The sequence below is a fragment of the Dendrobates tinctorius genome, unplaced genomic scaffold (assembly GCF_039654945.1).
Source record: "Dendrobates tinctorius isolate UK_male_01 unplaced genomic scaffold, ASM3965494v1 ptg000116l, whole genome shotgun sequence".
NCBI lineage: Eukaryota > Metazoa > Chordata > Amphibia > Anura > Dendrobatidae > Dendrobates > Dendrobates tinctorius.
The window spans coordinates 32,744,182-32,758,842 of record NW_027361784.1 but is presented as its reverse complement, the minus strand read 5'-3'; the positions used below and the strand labels follow the sequence as shown (position 1 = coordinate 32,758,842).

General features: G+C 46.6%; 1 protein-coding gene across 3 annotated transcripts in view; it reads left to right on the top strand.

The window, feature by feature from the left end:
• Positions 1 to 14,661, top strand: part of ASAP1 (ArfGAP with SH3 domain, ankyrin repeat and PH domain 1) — a 224,541-nt gene that overhangs the window by 202,378 nt on the left and 7,502 nt on the right. For 2 of the 3 annotated variants that reach the window (XM_073590337.1, XM_073590338.1), the window contains exons 16-24: positions 4,866 to 4,999; positions 5,611 to 5,702; positions 7,544 to 7,730; positions 8,438 to 8,523; positions 10,164 to 10,279; positions 11,858 to 11,925; positions 12,071 to 12,178; positions 12,316 to 12,544; positions 13,703 to 13,864. In XM_073590337.1, the coding sequence (XP_073446438.1) occupies positions 4,866 to 4,999; positions 5,611 to 5,702; positions 7,544 to 7,730; positions 8,438 to 8,523; positions 10,164 to 10,279; positions 11,858 to 11,925; positions 12,071 to 12,178; positions 12,316 to 12,544; positions 13,703 to 13,864 (1,182 nt within the window). The remainder of the gene's footprint in view (positions 1 to 4,865; positions 5,000 to 5,610; positions 5,703 to 7,543; positions 7,731 to 8,437; positions 8,524 to 10,163; positions 10,280 to 11,857; positions 11,926 to 12,070; positions 12,179 to 12,315; positions 12,545 to 13,702; positions 13,865 to 14,661) is intronic. The other variant, XM_073590339.1, reaches the window with a different exon arrangement.

Sequence of the window (14,661 nt, the reverse complement as noted above, 5' to 3'; positions counted from 1 at the left end):
GGGCAGAGTTGCCAGCACTTGTAATGGTGGAGCGGGGCGTGGAAATGCCTAGTGAGCGTGTGCGCTGACATCATCGCTGACATCACTGTGGAGTGGCCAATCGGGAGTCTCTGATTACTGACCTGCTCAGTTGTGCTCTGAGAACGCTGTGATGGTGGAACTACAACATGGCTCTGAGTGCTGCGGGCGAGTTATAAGGTTTATGCATCTTACAGATATCACAGAGGAGGTTCACATCTTGTAATCATTGTTAATCTAGCTGGATCAATGATTGGAGGCACGGCTGGATAGAGTGTGCTGCACTCTAACATGCACCTTATATATGTAAACACTACGGTGGGTCTCACATTTACTGCAATGTAACTTTCATACACTTTCATTATGATTTATATTTAATATATGCTAATTTTTGTATATTGGTAAATTGAAGAGATCTGTATAAAAAGTGCACTGTCCTATGGTAACACTGCGCTGGACAAAGACCGTGCTGTGAGGCCGAAACGTTGCAACACTTGGCGCTGGATTAAAGTCCACAATTCTCCCTTTAACTGGAGTGCTGCCTGGATTTTTTTCTATATATATATATATATATATATATATATATATATATATATATATATAAGATAGTATAAACTGGTTTGCAGTGGCATGGGCGACCCTAACCCACCTCCTTTGCTAGCACAGCACCTTATTTCCGGGCCCCACGGTGCGCATAGTATCTGTGTGTACGCAGTGGGACTGTTCAGATACGAGACGCTACTCTTTCACAAGGGACACAGCAGAGCACGCAGGTGGTCATATTGGTAAATCATCTTGTGAGCGAGCCACTGGCGCTATTTTTGCGATGACCCCATTGAACGGTGGTATAAAATGAGCATCTTTGGGGTCTTTACATTCGAGCCCTTTTAAGTATTTATTTCCTAATTGTTTTTTGTATAATGCGAGGCCAAAAGGGTTAATAATAGGTTGGCAAAAACCCCAAGAGCAAAAATGAAGGGTGTTGTAATGGTAGGCTGAAATTTCCTGCGATCAGCTGTGATCGGCGAGGAAACTGGGCACTTAGCGTTTAGTTTCCCCACAGCGACACCACAGGAGAAATGAGGTATTACAGTGTCCATTGATATCAGTGGTCTGTGTAACGCAGGTCGGGTTCTCCAGAGCAAGAGGTGTAACTGTTCTGTAGGAGATGATCCTAAACAGAAGACCCCCCCTGAGTAATGGTGGGTATATGGAAATCGTCTGGTCGCCATACTCTGTAGTTCTCGCGTTCCTCCCAGCCTTCCATGTGGCCCAGTTACCATATAATTAGCGATGTTATGGCTGCCTTTGTTCTGAGCTCTCGACAATCTGAGATACACACGGCTCACCTACCGAGACCTAAACTCCCATATTATTTGCATATTTTCTCTCCATAACATAGAAACTTCCACGACTCGCGGCCGAGCAAGACGATAATTAGAGCGTTCCATAAATGCGAGAGCTCAGCGCTCATTCTTCACCGGGGCTGTGTTATTTTCTATAGCTTAGTACAGTAATAACCATAATGAGTATAATTATCCCCACGTAACAATGCCACCGGCACCTTCACTCCTGTGGACGTCATGTCCATGGAGTGCGGCCTATAGCAGCATTATGGGGCTCACCGAGAGCTACAAATACTGCGAATATCCAATGGCATTTCCCACCATTATCAAACTCTCTGCTGTCTGTGGACGGGGGGCGTTTTCATACCAGTTCTGACCTATCACGTCAGGGTTTGTATATATAGCCTCAGAGGACCCCTGACTAGGACCCCCGCCCATCATAAACCATAAGGTACTGATGTCCTTTTGATACTTGTGGCTTGGAGTGTGAGTGTGCAGGATTGATCTATTAAGGGGTTAACCAGCCCTGTGTTCCCATGATTTTTAGGACTGGTGGGGGTCCCATCTATCAGGATCCTAACACTATGCCATCCCTATATGTTTTCAGTACCCCTTTAAGTGCACATCTATAGGATAAGCCTCTGTGCTCTATCTCTTTCCTGTGTGTCTGCTGCCACCTGCTGGATGAAAACACTCATTTACATTTTCTAATCGGAATCCGATTTTTCTGACCTAGCGCAATTGTCTGGGGAGTGAAGTATTTCTGACACCCCTACCTCTGATTCTGTTTTGTTAAGGGTGAAAGAAGCACTATTGCAAAAAGAAGAAAAAAAAAATCGCTAAATATACTATTTTTTTTTAAAGATGAGAGAAAAAGCGCAGTGCCTATTGACTATTCCTCTGTATGTGTCTCATTGGATATGAATTTTTGAGGCTGAGTGATATGATCAGAAAAGCTAAGATATTCCACATTTTGATTGTCCACCTGCCATGCTTAACACTGCAGCTCTGCTTTTTTTTCTGCTGTGTATCAGCACAGCATAAGTTTACGTGGGAGATGCAGGCTAGAAGGGGACTTTTTTTTTTTTTCTTAAATGCACGTATTATGATCTAAAAATATTTGCAACTGGGTTTAATTCAAAATTTTGCACCGTTCTCCATCTACATCATCTGTGCTTGCGCTGCCTATAGCTGACTGCAGAATGAGTTATCTAAGAGTCCATGAGTGAGCTCACTAGGATGGTCTGGCGGAGCGTGTGTAACTCTTCTCTGTGGGGGGGCGAGGCTTTATCTCTTATAGGAAGTGGGGGCGAGGCTTTATCTCTATAGGAAGTGGGGGCGAGGCTTTATCTCTATAGGATGTGGGGGCGAGGCTTTATCTCTATAGGAAGTGGGGGCGAGGCTTTATCTCTATAGGAAGTGGGGGCGAGGCTTTATCTCTATAGGAAGTGGGGGCGAGGCTTTATCTCTATAGGAAGTGGGGGCGAGGCTTTATCTCTATAGGAAGTGGGGGCGAGGCTTTATCTCTCTATAGGATGTGGGGGCGAGGCTTTATCTCTATAGGATGTGGGGGCGAGGCTTTATCTCTATAGGAAGTGGGGGCGAGGCTTTATCTCTATAGGATGTGGGGGCGAGGCTTTATCTCTATAGGATGTGGGGGCGAGGCTTTATCTCTTTAGGATGTGGGGGCGAGGCTTTATCTCTATAGGATGTGGGGGCGAGGCTTTATCTCTATAGGATGTGGGGGCGAGGCTTTATCTCTATAGGAAGTGGGGGCGAGGCTTTATCTCTATAGGATGTGGGGGCGAGGCTTTATCTCTATAGGAAGTGGGGGCGAGGCTTTATCTCTATAGGAAGTGGGGGCGAGGCTTTATCTCTATAGGAAGTGGGGGCGAGGCTTTATCTCTATAGGAAGTGGGGGCGAGGCTTTATCTCTCTATAGGATGTGGGGGCGAGGCTTTATCTCTATAGGAAGTGGGGGCGAGGCTTTATCTCTATAGGATGTGGGGGCGAGGCTTTATCTCTATAGGATGTGGGGGCGAGGCTTTATCTCTTTAGGAAGTGGGGGCGAGGCTTTATCTCTATAGGAAGTGGGGGCGAGGCTTTATCTCTATAGGAAGTGGGGGCGAGGCTTTATCTCTATAGGAAGTGGGGGCGAGGCTTTATCTCTATAGGAAGTGGGGGCGAGGCTTTATCTCTATAGGAAGTGGGGGCGAGGCTTTATCTCTATAGGAAGTGGGGGCGAGGCTTTATCTCTATAGGAAGTGGGGGCGAGGCTTTATCTCTATAGGAAGTGGGGGCGAGGCTTTATCTCTCTATAGGATGTGGGGGCGAGGCTTTATCTCTCTATAGGATGTGGGGGCGAGGCTTTATCTCTATAGGAAGTGGGGGCGAGGCTTTATCTCTATAGGAAGTGGGGGCGAGGCTTTATCTCTATAGGAAGTGGGGGCGAGGCTTTATCTCTATAGGAAGTGGGGGCGAGGCTTTATCTCTCTATAGGATGTGGGGGCGAGGCTTTATCTCTATAGGATGTGGGGGCGAGGCTTTATCTCTATAGGAAGTGGGGGCGAGGCTTTATCTCTATAGGATGTGGGGGCGAGGCTTTATCTCTTTAGGAAGTGGGGGCGAGGCTTTATCTCTATAGGAAGTGGGGGCGAGGCTTTATCTCTATAGGAAGTGGGGGCGAGGCTTTATCTCTATAGGAAGTGGGGGCGAGGCTTTATCTCTATAGGAAGTGGGGGCGAGGCTTTATCTCTATAGGAAGTGGGGGCGAGGCTTTATCTCTCTATAGGATGTGGGGGCGAGGCTTTATCTCTCTATAGGATGTGGGGGCGAGGCTTTATCTCTATAGGAAGTGGGGGCGAGGCTTTATCTCTATAGGAAGTGGGGGCGAGGCTTTATCTCTATAGGAAGTGGGGGCGAGGCTTTATCTCTATAGGATGTGGGGGCGAGGCTTTATCTCTATAGGAAGTGGGGGCGAGGCTTTATCTCTATAGGAAGTGGGGGCGAGGCTTTATCTCTATAGGAAGTGGGGGCGAGGCTTTATCTCTATAGGAAGTGGGGGCGAGGCTTTATCTCTATAGGAAGTGGGGGCGAGGCTTTATCTCTATAGGAAGTGGGGGCGAGGCTTTATCTCTATAGGAAGTGGGGGCGAGGCTTTATCTCTATAGGAAGTGGGGGCGAGGCTTTATCTCTATAGGAAGTGGGGGCGAGGCTTTATCTCTATAGGAAGTGGGGGCGAGGCTTTATCTCTATAGGAAGTGGGGGCGAGGCTTTATCTCTATAGGAAGTTGGGGTATGTTTTTTTTATTTACAGGAAGTGGGGTGACTTTGTCTCTACAAGAATCGGGGGAGGACTTGTCTTTTTTTTTTTTTTTTTACAGTCTATATGTTAAAGTCTTCAATCAGAGAGCCATCTCACTTGCCATCCTCCTCACTGCATCGGCAGTTTTTTATCACATCCAACCCATTTTGACCCTCTGTGTCCATTTCTTCCCACAGATCCGACCTGGCTGTCTACCAACCTGGGGATATTGACCTGTATAGAGTGCTCTGGCATACATAGGGAAATGGGGGTTCACATCTCTAGGATCCAGTCTCTGGAACTAGACAAGTTAGGCACTTCTGAACTCTTGGTGAGTATTACTGATGGTGGGGCAATGTATGCTATAAGCCATCAGGTGTGTGGGATCGGGGAGTAGGGCCCTGGTGGGTGGGTGGCCATCCACATCTGTGTCGCTGCTTTAAAGCCGTTTACACCTTTGAATGATGGGAGTCTCAGTAGTTAAGAAAGTTATGTAATATTTTAGGATTCCGAGTTCTTCGAAGCTTCCTAATGTACTGATATCAGATCAGTGCGGGGCCCGGCATCCCTAATTAAAACTGTTTCCAGTAGTCTGAAGTGCCCAGTGTACACAGGTGGTCCGCACCGCTGCGGGACACTACAGCTCTGCTCCTATGCAGTGTATGGAGCTGGGCTGTTTCCACTCGGCTTACTGTTTAATTCCCGTGGCCGCAGTTCTGGCTGGGGGGGGGATATTGGGACTCCCACCAGACTGATAATGGTGACCTATCCAAAGTACAGTTCATCCATACATAAGTCCTGGAGAGCTGCTTTCCTATAGGTACTTGTCAGATGCAAAGTAGAGGACCCTGTTAATATGTTGAATGTATTGATTTCTTTGCCACGTTGTGCATGTCACGGCGTATGTCTGCCCCTCACTGCTTGGCTTGTGCTTGTTTACAGCTGGCCAAGAATGTAGGAAACAATAGCTTCAATGAAATTATGGAAGGGAATCTACCTTCTCCGTCACCAAAACCTACTTCTTCCAGTGACATGTAAGTACCGTGATAAGATGACACTACACAATGTCATATTGGAATAATGGTCATATATTCCCACAATAAAGAGAAGGATCGGACACATTGCTTCATAATTGAATGTAGGTTACTCATTTGGTCCCATTGCCCCAAGTTTATAACCTTCCGCCTCCCGGTGTACAACATCCAGCCCCTCGCCCTCAGTGTAAACCATCCAGCCCTTTGCCCCTGGCGTATAACCTTCCACATCCGGTGTACAACATCCAGCCCCTCGCCTCCGGTGTACAACATCCAGCCCCTCTCCCCCGGTGTATAACCTTCTGCCCCCGGTGCACAACAGCCAGCCCCTCTCCCCCGGTGTATAACCTTCTGCCCCCAGTGTACTACATCCAGCCTTTCGCCCCCCAGTGTAAAACATCCAGCCCCTCGCCCCCGGCGTATAACCTTCCACCTCCGGTGAACAACATCCAGCCCCTCATCCCCAGTGTACAACATCCAGCCCCTCACCCCCAGTGTACAACATCCAGCCCCTCACCCCCAGTGTACAACATCCAGCCCCTCACCCCCAGTGTACAACATCCAGCCCCTCACCCCCAGTGTACAACATCCAGCCCCTCACCCCCAGTGTACAACATCCAGCCCCTCACCCCCAGTGTACAACATCCAGCCCCTCACCCCCAGTGTACAACATCCAGCCCCTCGCCCCCAGTGTACAACATCCAGCCCCTCGCCCCCCGGTGTATAACCTCCCATCTTGGTGTACAATATTCTGCCCCTCGCCCATGGTGTATAACATCCGGCCACTCATCCCGGTGTATAACATCGGGCGGCCCCCGTTATGCCGTCTGCCTTTACTAACCTGTGGCAGGCCGTTGGTGCAGAGCTCACAGTTACCAGCGCGGTCCTGTAATAGGAGCCACTAGGGTAACAGGTCCTTTCATGCCATTTCTCCATTCTAACTTTCTCCATCACCTGTGAGTGACATTGTTGAGAAGTTAAAGGAACTGCAGCAACTCAGCCACAAAGTGGAGACCCTGTAATGTTACAGAGCGGGGGGCCGAGTGCTGGGGAGCAGAGGGCAGAAAAGTCACCACCGCTTTGCTGACCCCATAACTGTAGAGACCAGACCTCCTCTGGTATTAACATCAGCACAATCCCTGCACCCCTGAGAGCTTCATGGCCGAACTGCTGCGTGCAGCCGTACATCACCAAGCACAATGCCGAGCGTCGGATGGAGTGGTGTAAAGCCGCCACCACTGGACTCTGGAGGAGACGTGTTCTGTGCAGTCACACTTCTCTATCTGCGTCTGATGGAGTAGTCTGGGATTGGTGACTCCAGGAGAATGTTACCCCCTGACTGATGGGGGAGGAGGATGATGCTATGGGCTGTTATCAGGGGGCGGCATCGGCTCAGTTCCAGTGAAGGGAAACCTTAATTATTCAGCACAATACATTGTGGACAATTGTAGCTTCCATCTTTGTGGTAACAGGGTAACAGTCTGGGGAAGACCCTTTTCTGTTTGCCAGGACTGTGTCCAGAGCACAAACTTCATACACACATGGAGGGGGTGCTTGGTGGAAGAATATGATCGGCCGCACAGAGTCCGGACCTAAACTTCCTCTTCTGGATGAAGGGGCAAAAATTCCCACAGACGTCTGAAAAATCTTGTAGAAAGTCTCCTCAGAAGAGCGGGAGTCAGTATATCTGCAGAGGGGCGACTCCATATTAATGTCTGTGGGTGTAGGATGGGAGGTCAGGAACGCCATGAACGGTTATATATTGGGTTATATTTTTGTGTGTGTGTGTGTATATATGTGTGTATATATATATATATATATATCTATTCTCTTCATCCTAGGACTGCACGTAAAGAATACATTACCGCAAAATACGTGGAGCACAAGTTCTGTCGGAGGATGTGTTCTTCAGGGGCGGAGAAGCAAAGCGAGCTGCTCGAGGCTGTGAAATCAAGGGACTTACTTGCACTAATCCAAGTCTATGCAGAAGGCGTCGAGATCCTAGAACCACTGTTAGAATCGGGGCAGGTGAGGAACATGCTTCTCCTCTCATTATTTTATCTATACAGGGCTTGTCATTGTTGTATCTCCTCCCTCCTCCAATCATGGGACCGCCCCTGAGGAACTGCTCTTGGGAAGTCCCATGGCGTCAAGCTCCTTTAATCCTTTGTGTTGGGATATGTGTGAGTTTTATGACTTCTTTAACAATTTTTAAAGGGGTAGTCCTGGATTATGATATTAGGTAAGAGATTGGTGGGAGTCCAGCGCCCATCAATCAACACCATGGCCACCGGAAGTGCACAGTCTACAAAGCCGGAAAAGCCCAGCTCCACACACCGTGTAGTGGCCGTTCTCAGGAACTGCAGCTCAGCTCCCATTCACTTCACTAGTAGCTGTGCTGCAGTACCTGAGATTAACCCTTTAAATATTACCATTGCAATATGAGCATTTCCCGATTTTTTTAAATTTTACTATCATTTTCCCCCTTTAAGAAGAAGCGACCTGGTGATAATACCCCAGTCATTAGAATGTACCATACATTGCCATGCATTTTTGATAAATACCTTTATATATATATATATATATATTTTATTAGACAATTGCTCATCATGCAGTTCCCTAATGCAATATAGTCTCCACACCGGGACTTCTCCACTGTGCTTCCTTGGCAGAGTTGATTGACGGTAGAGAGGATTGACGTCAGAGGTTTGCTGATCATGTCTTGTGTCTTGCAGGAGCCTGGTGAGACAGCTCTCCACTTTGCGGTGCGCACTGCTGACCACACGTCCCTTCCCTTAGTTGACTTCTTAGTACAAAACTGGTGAGAATTATTTTACTGTCGTTTATTATTAGCTTGTATTATTTTTTTTTTTCTGCAACGTGGTCTTCCTGGGAACCCCAGTGATTGGTGGCTCTTACTGGTAGCAAGTGTTAAGTTTCCCTACAGCACACCCACAGGAGAAATGAAGTATTACACCGTCCAATATCATTCAGTGGGTTATCTGTGTAATACAGGACAGGGCTGGTCCTCCAAAAAAAGAGAGTAACTCTTTGTAACCACTCCCCGCACATAGATTAGAGTCCCCTCTATTAATTCAGAATTCACTAATGAAGGTATTTGGAAAAGAGTTATACTAAGAGTCTGCACAGAAAATCACAAAAATCTAAATGTTTCCTTTTAGGAAATAGAAATTTGATGTAGTTTTCTGGGCATAGAAAACATGTTTGCTTTTTCTTCTAAACAGCTCCACCCCTGTCTGTAGGTTGCATCTAGTATTGCAGCTTAGCCCCTTTTTACATTAACAGAGCTGAGAATACAATGCCAGAAACGACCCACAGATGGCGCTGCTGTTTCTGGAATAAAGGGCTCCGAGATTAATTCTGTACAGCTTTAACCCCTTCATGAACTACTGTTTGGTTTTTTTACTTTTTCAGGTTTTTTTTTCCCTCCCCTTCTTTCAAGAGCCGTAACTTTTTATTTATTTCTCTTCTCCAACACAGCCCCGTACAAGAGCTCGTTGATATTGCAAGAGCGAGTTGTACTTTTAATTGACACTATTCCTTATAATATACTGTGTTTATACATATGTATGTGTGTGTGTATATATATATATGTGTGTGTGTGTGTGTGTGTGTGTGTGTGTATATATATATATATATATAATGTTCTTAAAAATGAAAAAAAAAATTTCAGGTGGGACAAAATGGTGAAAAAAACTGCAATAATGTTTGTTGGGTTTCGTTTTGCTTTTGCAGCTTTTTTTTATTCTTGTGACTGGAGATGTGTGAGGACTTATATTTATTAAGGGAGGTGCGGAGACTGAAAAATGGCAGGTTCTAATTTTTCTTCTCTTTCGAGTTGATGCAGAATACGCTTTATTTTTTTTTTTACTTTGAAAGCGGGATGATTGAAGCTTTTTATTTGTTTACTTTTTCACTCTTTTTTTAAAACTTTTTACTTTTTTCTCCCTTATTCAAACTTTTTTTTAATCTTTTACACTTTTTTATTTTTTACTTTTACTTTCTTAAACTTTTTTTTTAGCTCTTTATTAAACTTTTTTAACTTTTTCTCTTTTTCAAACTTTTTTTAATAATATTAAAACTTTTTTTATTTTTTTTACTGTTAAACTTTTTTTTAGCTCTTTATTAAACTCTGTAAACTTTTTCTCCCTTTTTTAAGCTTTGCTTTAAACTTTTTTTTTTAATTTTTACATCTCACAGCTGATGGTTTGCTACAGTTGATCCTCTTCTGTGAGCTAGCACAACCCTGTTTCCTGTGGTCATTTTGCTACAATGTGTCAGTGCAGGTAGAATGCATCAGATGGATGTAAGGAGGATTGTTCCCGTTTGACCCTGAGGACCCGTGAGCTGTTTTCTGGTGCAGACCTCAGATATTTCTCCGTTCCGTGGACCAGGGTTTGGTGTTGCCGTTCTCTCACTTTGTCACGTCTCCATCCACAGTGGAAACTTGGATAAGCCGACGGGAAAAGGCCACACGGCGCTGCACTACTGCTGTATCTATAACAAGCCGGAATGTCTGAAGCTGCTGCTGAGGGGAAAACCAACTATGGACCTGGGTGAGGAGAGCGGCCGAAAGATGGCACACATCTATGCCAGAGCTCATGTCTGCTACTCCACTCACACCCGAAGCTGCACTCACAGTTCTGCAGGTTGCACCCCCCCCCCCCCATATACCTGCACCTGTGATCCACGCTAATTTTTTAAGCCTCACTTTATTAAAGGGGTAGTCACACTACATACATTTATCACCTGTTACAGTGTATAACGGCCGGGGCTCACATTGGTTCTGGGAATAGACTTGTGTGACTCTGCATTTAGGAAGAAATTACATAATAATAAAATGATTGTGTGTGAAGATGTAACCAGCGCTTCATTCACTTCTGAGGGTCTATGGGGGCAGTAGTGAACCTCTCCCATAAGCAGTAAAGAAGGGATGGTACATGCGCACTACCCCTACATCCACACACAGGACGGTCCGACTCCCATTCTCAGAATCCCAGTGATCATACACGTACAATCCTTCCTGTCGACAAGTGATAAATGTATTTAGGGGAATGACTCCCTTAGGCACCACAGCTCACCTCCTCCTCCTGTACAATGACTGATAAAACCTCTATGTACAGTAGATATCACAGTATCCACCATTCACAATAGATGATGTCACAGCTCACCTCCTCCTATTCTACAATGACTGATAACACCTGATAACACCTCTATATACAGTATATAACATGGATCCACCATTCACAATAGGTTATGTCACAGCTCACCTCCTCCTCCTGTACAATGACTGATAGCACCTCTATATACAGTAGATATCACAGTATCCACCATTCACAATACGTGATGTCACAGCTCACCTCCTATTCTACAATGACTGATAACACCTCTATATACAGTATATAACATGGATCCACCATTCACAATAGGTTGTCACAGCTCACCTCCTCCTCCTGTACAATGACTGATAACACTTCTATATACAGTATATAACATGGATCCACCATTCACAATAGGTGATATCACAGCTCACCTCCTCCTGTACAATGGCTAATATCACCTCTATATACAGTAGATAATTCAGGATCCACCATTCACAATAGGTGATGTCACAGCTCACCTTCTCCTCCTGTACAATGACTGATAACACCTCTATATACAGTAGATAACAGGATCCACCATTCACAATAGGTGATGTCACAGCTCACTTCCTCCTCCTGTACAATGACTGATAACACCTCTATATACAGTAGATAACAGGATCCACCATTCACAATAGGTGATGTCACAGCTCACCTCCTCCTCAAACACCTATATATACAGTAGATAACAGGATCCACCATTCACAATAGGTGCTGTCACAGCTCTCCTCCTCCTCCTGTACAATGACTGATAACACCTCTATATACAGTAGATAACACAGGATCCACCATTCACAATAGGTGATGTCACAGCTCTCCTCCTCCTCCTGTACAATGACTGATGACTCCTCTATATAGAGTAGATAACACAGGATCCACCATTCACAGTAGATGATATCACAGCTCACCTCCTCCTGCACATACCGCAGATAACACAGGCTCTGACCTTCTCCTCGATATAGCTGTAGATCTGTAACTCTCCTCCTCTTGCAGTGAGCCAGCTCGGTGAGACAGCGCATGACATGGCGAGGAGATTGAAGGTGTCGCAGTGCGAGGAGCTGGTGAGTGGTCCCGCTGTTTGTGGGGGGGTGCTGTTTCCATGTAACTCTTCGGCATGTTTCTTGATGGCGCACTACTGTACCTATAGTGTTTGTGCAGTGAGTGCGGATGATGGGAGTTTTTCACTTCTAATTACCGTCTTTTCAGCTTTCACAAGCCATGGCTGGGAAACTGAATCCACATATCCACGTGGAGTACGACTGGAACCTGCGACTGGAGGAGATCGACGAGAGCGACGACGACTTAGACGACAAGGTGACGCCGCCACATACTGGAGCGATCCAGTCCCTGACAATACACAGATCTTCCCTATAAACCGGGGGACAAGCACGGAAGCAAAGGATTAGGAATAATACATGTCATTTCTTTGTCTTCCTCTTCTTCCTAAAAAGCCAAGTCCAATCAAGAAAGAGCGTTCCCCGAGACCCCAGAGCTTCTGCCACTCTTCCAGTATCTCCCCCCAAGACAAGCTGTCACTGCCGGGCTTCAGCACTCCGCGGGATAAGCAGAGACTGTCGTACGGAGCCTTCTCCAACACTATCTTCATGTCCACCAGCACAGACTCGCCAACGTCCCCCATCACGGACGGTCCTCCGCTGCCCCCCAGGAACGCTGGCAAAGGTATGTTGGCGGATAATGCGAGCAAACTTCACCATTTCAGGGGGCATCAGCTGAAAAATGGAATAAAGATTCACTGTAGGTATAAATGGCGAGGACGCGTGGTGGTCGGAGCCCACTGTAGTCCGTGCTCGGGTAGTCCCTTTTCTCAATGATTATTATGGTACCTGATGTTCTTTTTCCTGCCGGATTACTGTTTTGTCTTTTTTTTATTGGTAAACTGTTTTACACTAATACATTGAAACAAACCCTCAGCTGTGTAAAGGAGGCAGATCAGGATGGATGTTCAGCCTCTCATTAAAGAAGCATTCTAGGGATGATTAAAGAGGACAATGTCGTTGATCCGCTGCAGCAACACCGAGGTCCCGCTAACATCCGCGGCGGGCACTTGAATGCCGGCATCCCGGGCGCCTCTAGCGGCTGCAACATCCTGACATCGCGGGAACCGCTGAAATCCGACAAAGCGCCCCGATGTGGACATTCAAGTTCCGGCCAAGGAAGTTGGCAGGACCATGGCCCAGGTGCCTTGCTCTGCCGATATGGCTCCTATGAATGAAGTTCAGCGGGGCCCGCTGCCAGATCTTGTAAGGGGACATCAGCGTTATAAAATGGCTGTACCCCTTTAATGAGGTTCCGCAGCAGCAGCAGTCCTCCTCTCCACACTTGGGCCACCTTTACATGTTCAGTATTTGGTCAGTATTTTCCATCAGTGTTAGTGGCCTTACCTACATTACTGCATGTCCTCCGCTGAGAAAATGTCGGCTTTTGAGCATCTCATCATAGAACGATGCAACTAGTCAAGATCTCTGCTTGCAGTCAGTGAACGGAACCTTTGGAGTTTATAGTAAGATGTGTCTTAGCAGGGCGCATATAGCACTGCCCAGATACCAGCCCCGCACCTGTGTGAGCTGGACCACGGAGAGGTGTTGTGAGACTGCGTGGTATACTTTGGCTTTATTTACAGCCTCCAGAATGAGCTACCCGAGAATCTGTCAGCGAGCTAGTCGTGACGGGAAGTTTAGAATTATTTTATCTGTATTTTTCTGAGCTCCTCCTTGTTGATTTATGATCACTTGATCTTTGATGTGGTCATACATCAGCACAGAGGAGCTCAGGAAAAGATAAGAGTTACAGTCACGGTTTTTGTGTGTGCTTTTCTAGCTTCATCTGGTCCTACATCCACATTCCCTTTAAGCACTCAATCCCCTAGCGGCAACTCCACTTTATCCAAGAAGAAAGCTCCTCCCCCACCCCCCGGACACAAACGAACGCTCTCCGATCCGCCCAGCCCGCTACCTCACAGTAAGGGCTCGGCTTCCTGGGGTGAGTCGTGAAATGAAGGTGACTGGGATCCAGACCCGACCATTGCTGGACTCTGTCTCTGTTCTCCGCTTTACTTCCGATCCCTGAGGACACCTGTCACTTCTTACTTTCCTGCTTCTGTACAGCCAGGGAGATCCTCGTGGGCTGGTCTGGTGGACGGCGGTCTGTTTAAAGGGCCAGTACCAATGTTCGGCTGGAAGGTTGGGGCATGCATAGTGCCAGATGATGAGAGTTGCAGAAACCTCCGAGTCAGAACGACGCCAAATGGATTTTTATTTTAAGTAGTTGGACCAAGTTTGGGAGTGATCATGGCTGGAGGTCTGACTGCTGGGACCTTCACAGGTGCCCGGGACGGAGCTGTCCAGCATCTCGTCTGATGGGGCGGGTGCTCACTTCATTCATGTGTCTCCGCTATCCTCGGCCTTTACGCCATTTAGACGGTGCTTTGCAGAGCGCCATTCTCGGGTCGGTGGGGTTACCAGGGGTCAGATTTCCAACAAACTCATATAGGGGATAACCTCCAAACTAGGTCCAACCCCTTTAAAGGAGCTGCATTATATTTAAAAAAAAGAAACCTGGCTACTTTCCTTCCAGAAACAGCGCCAATCATGTACATAGGTTGTGCCTGGTATTGCAGCTCAGAACCATTAATATGCTGCAATTGTCCAGTAAATGAAGATGAACTGCGATACCAGACACAGCCTCTAGAAAACAGTGGCGCTGTTTCTGGAAAAAAAGAGTCCTTTTTTTTTTTAAATGTGTACAGGAAAGCTTTGCCTATAACAACCAGATACCCA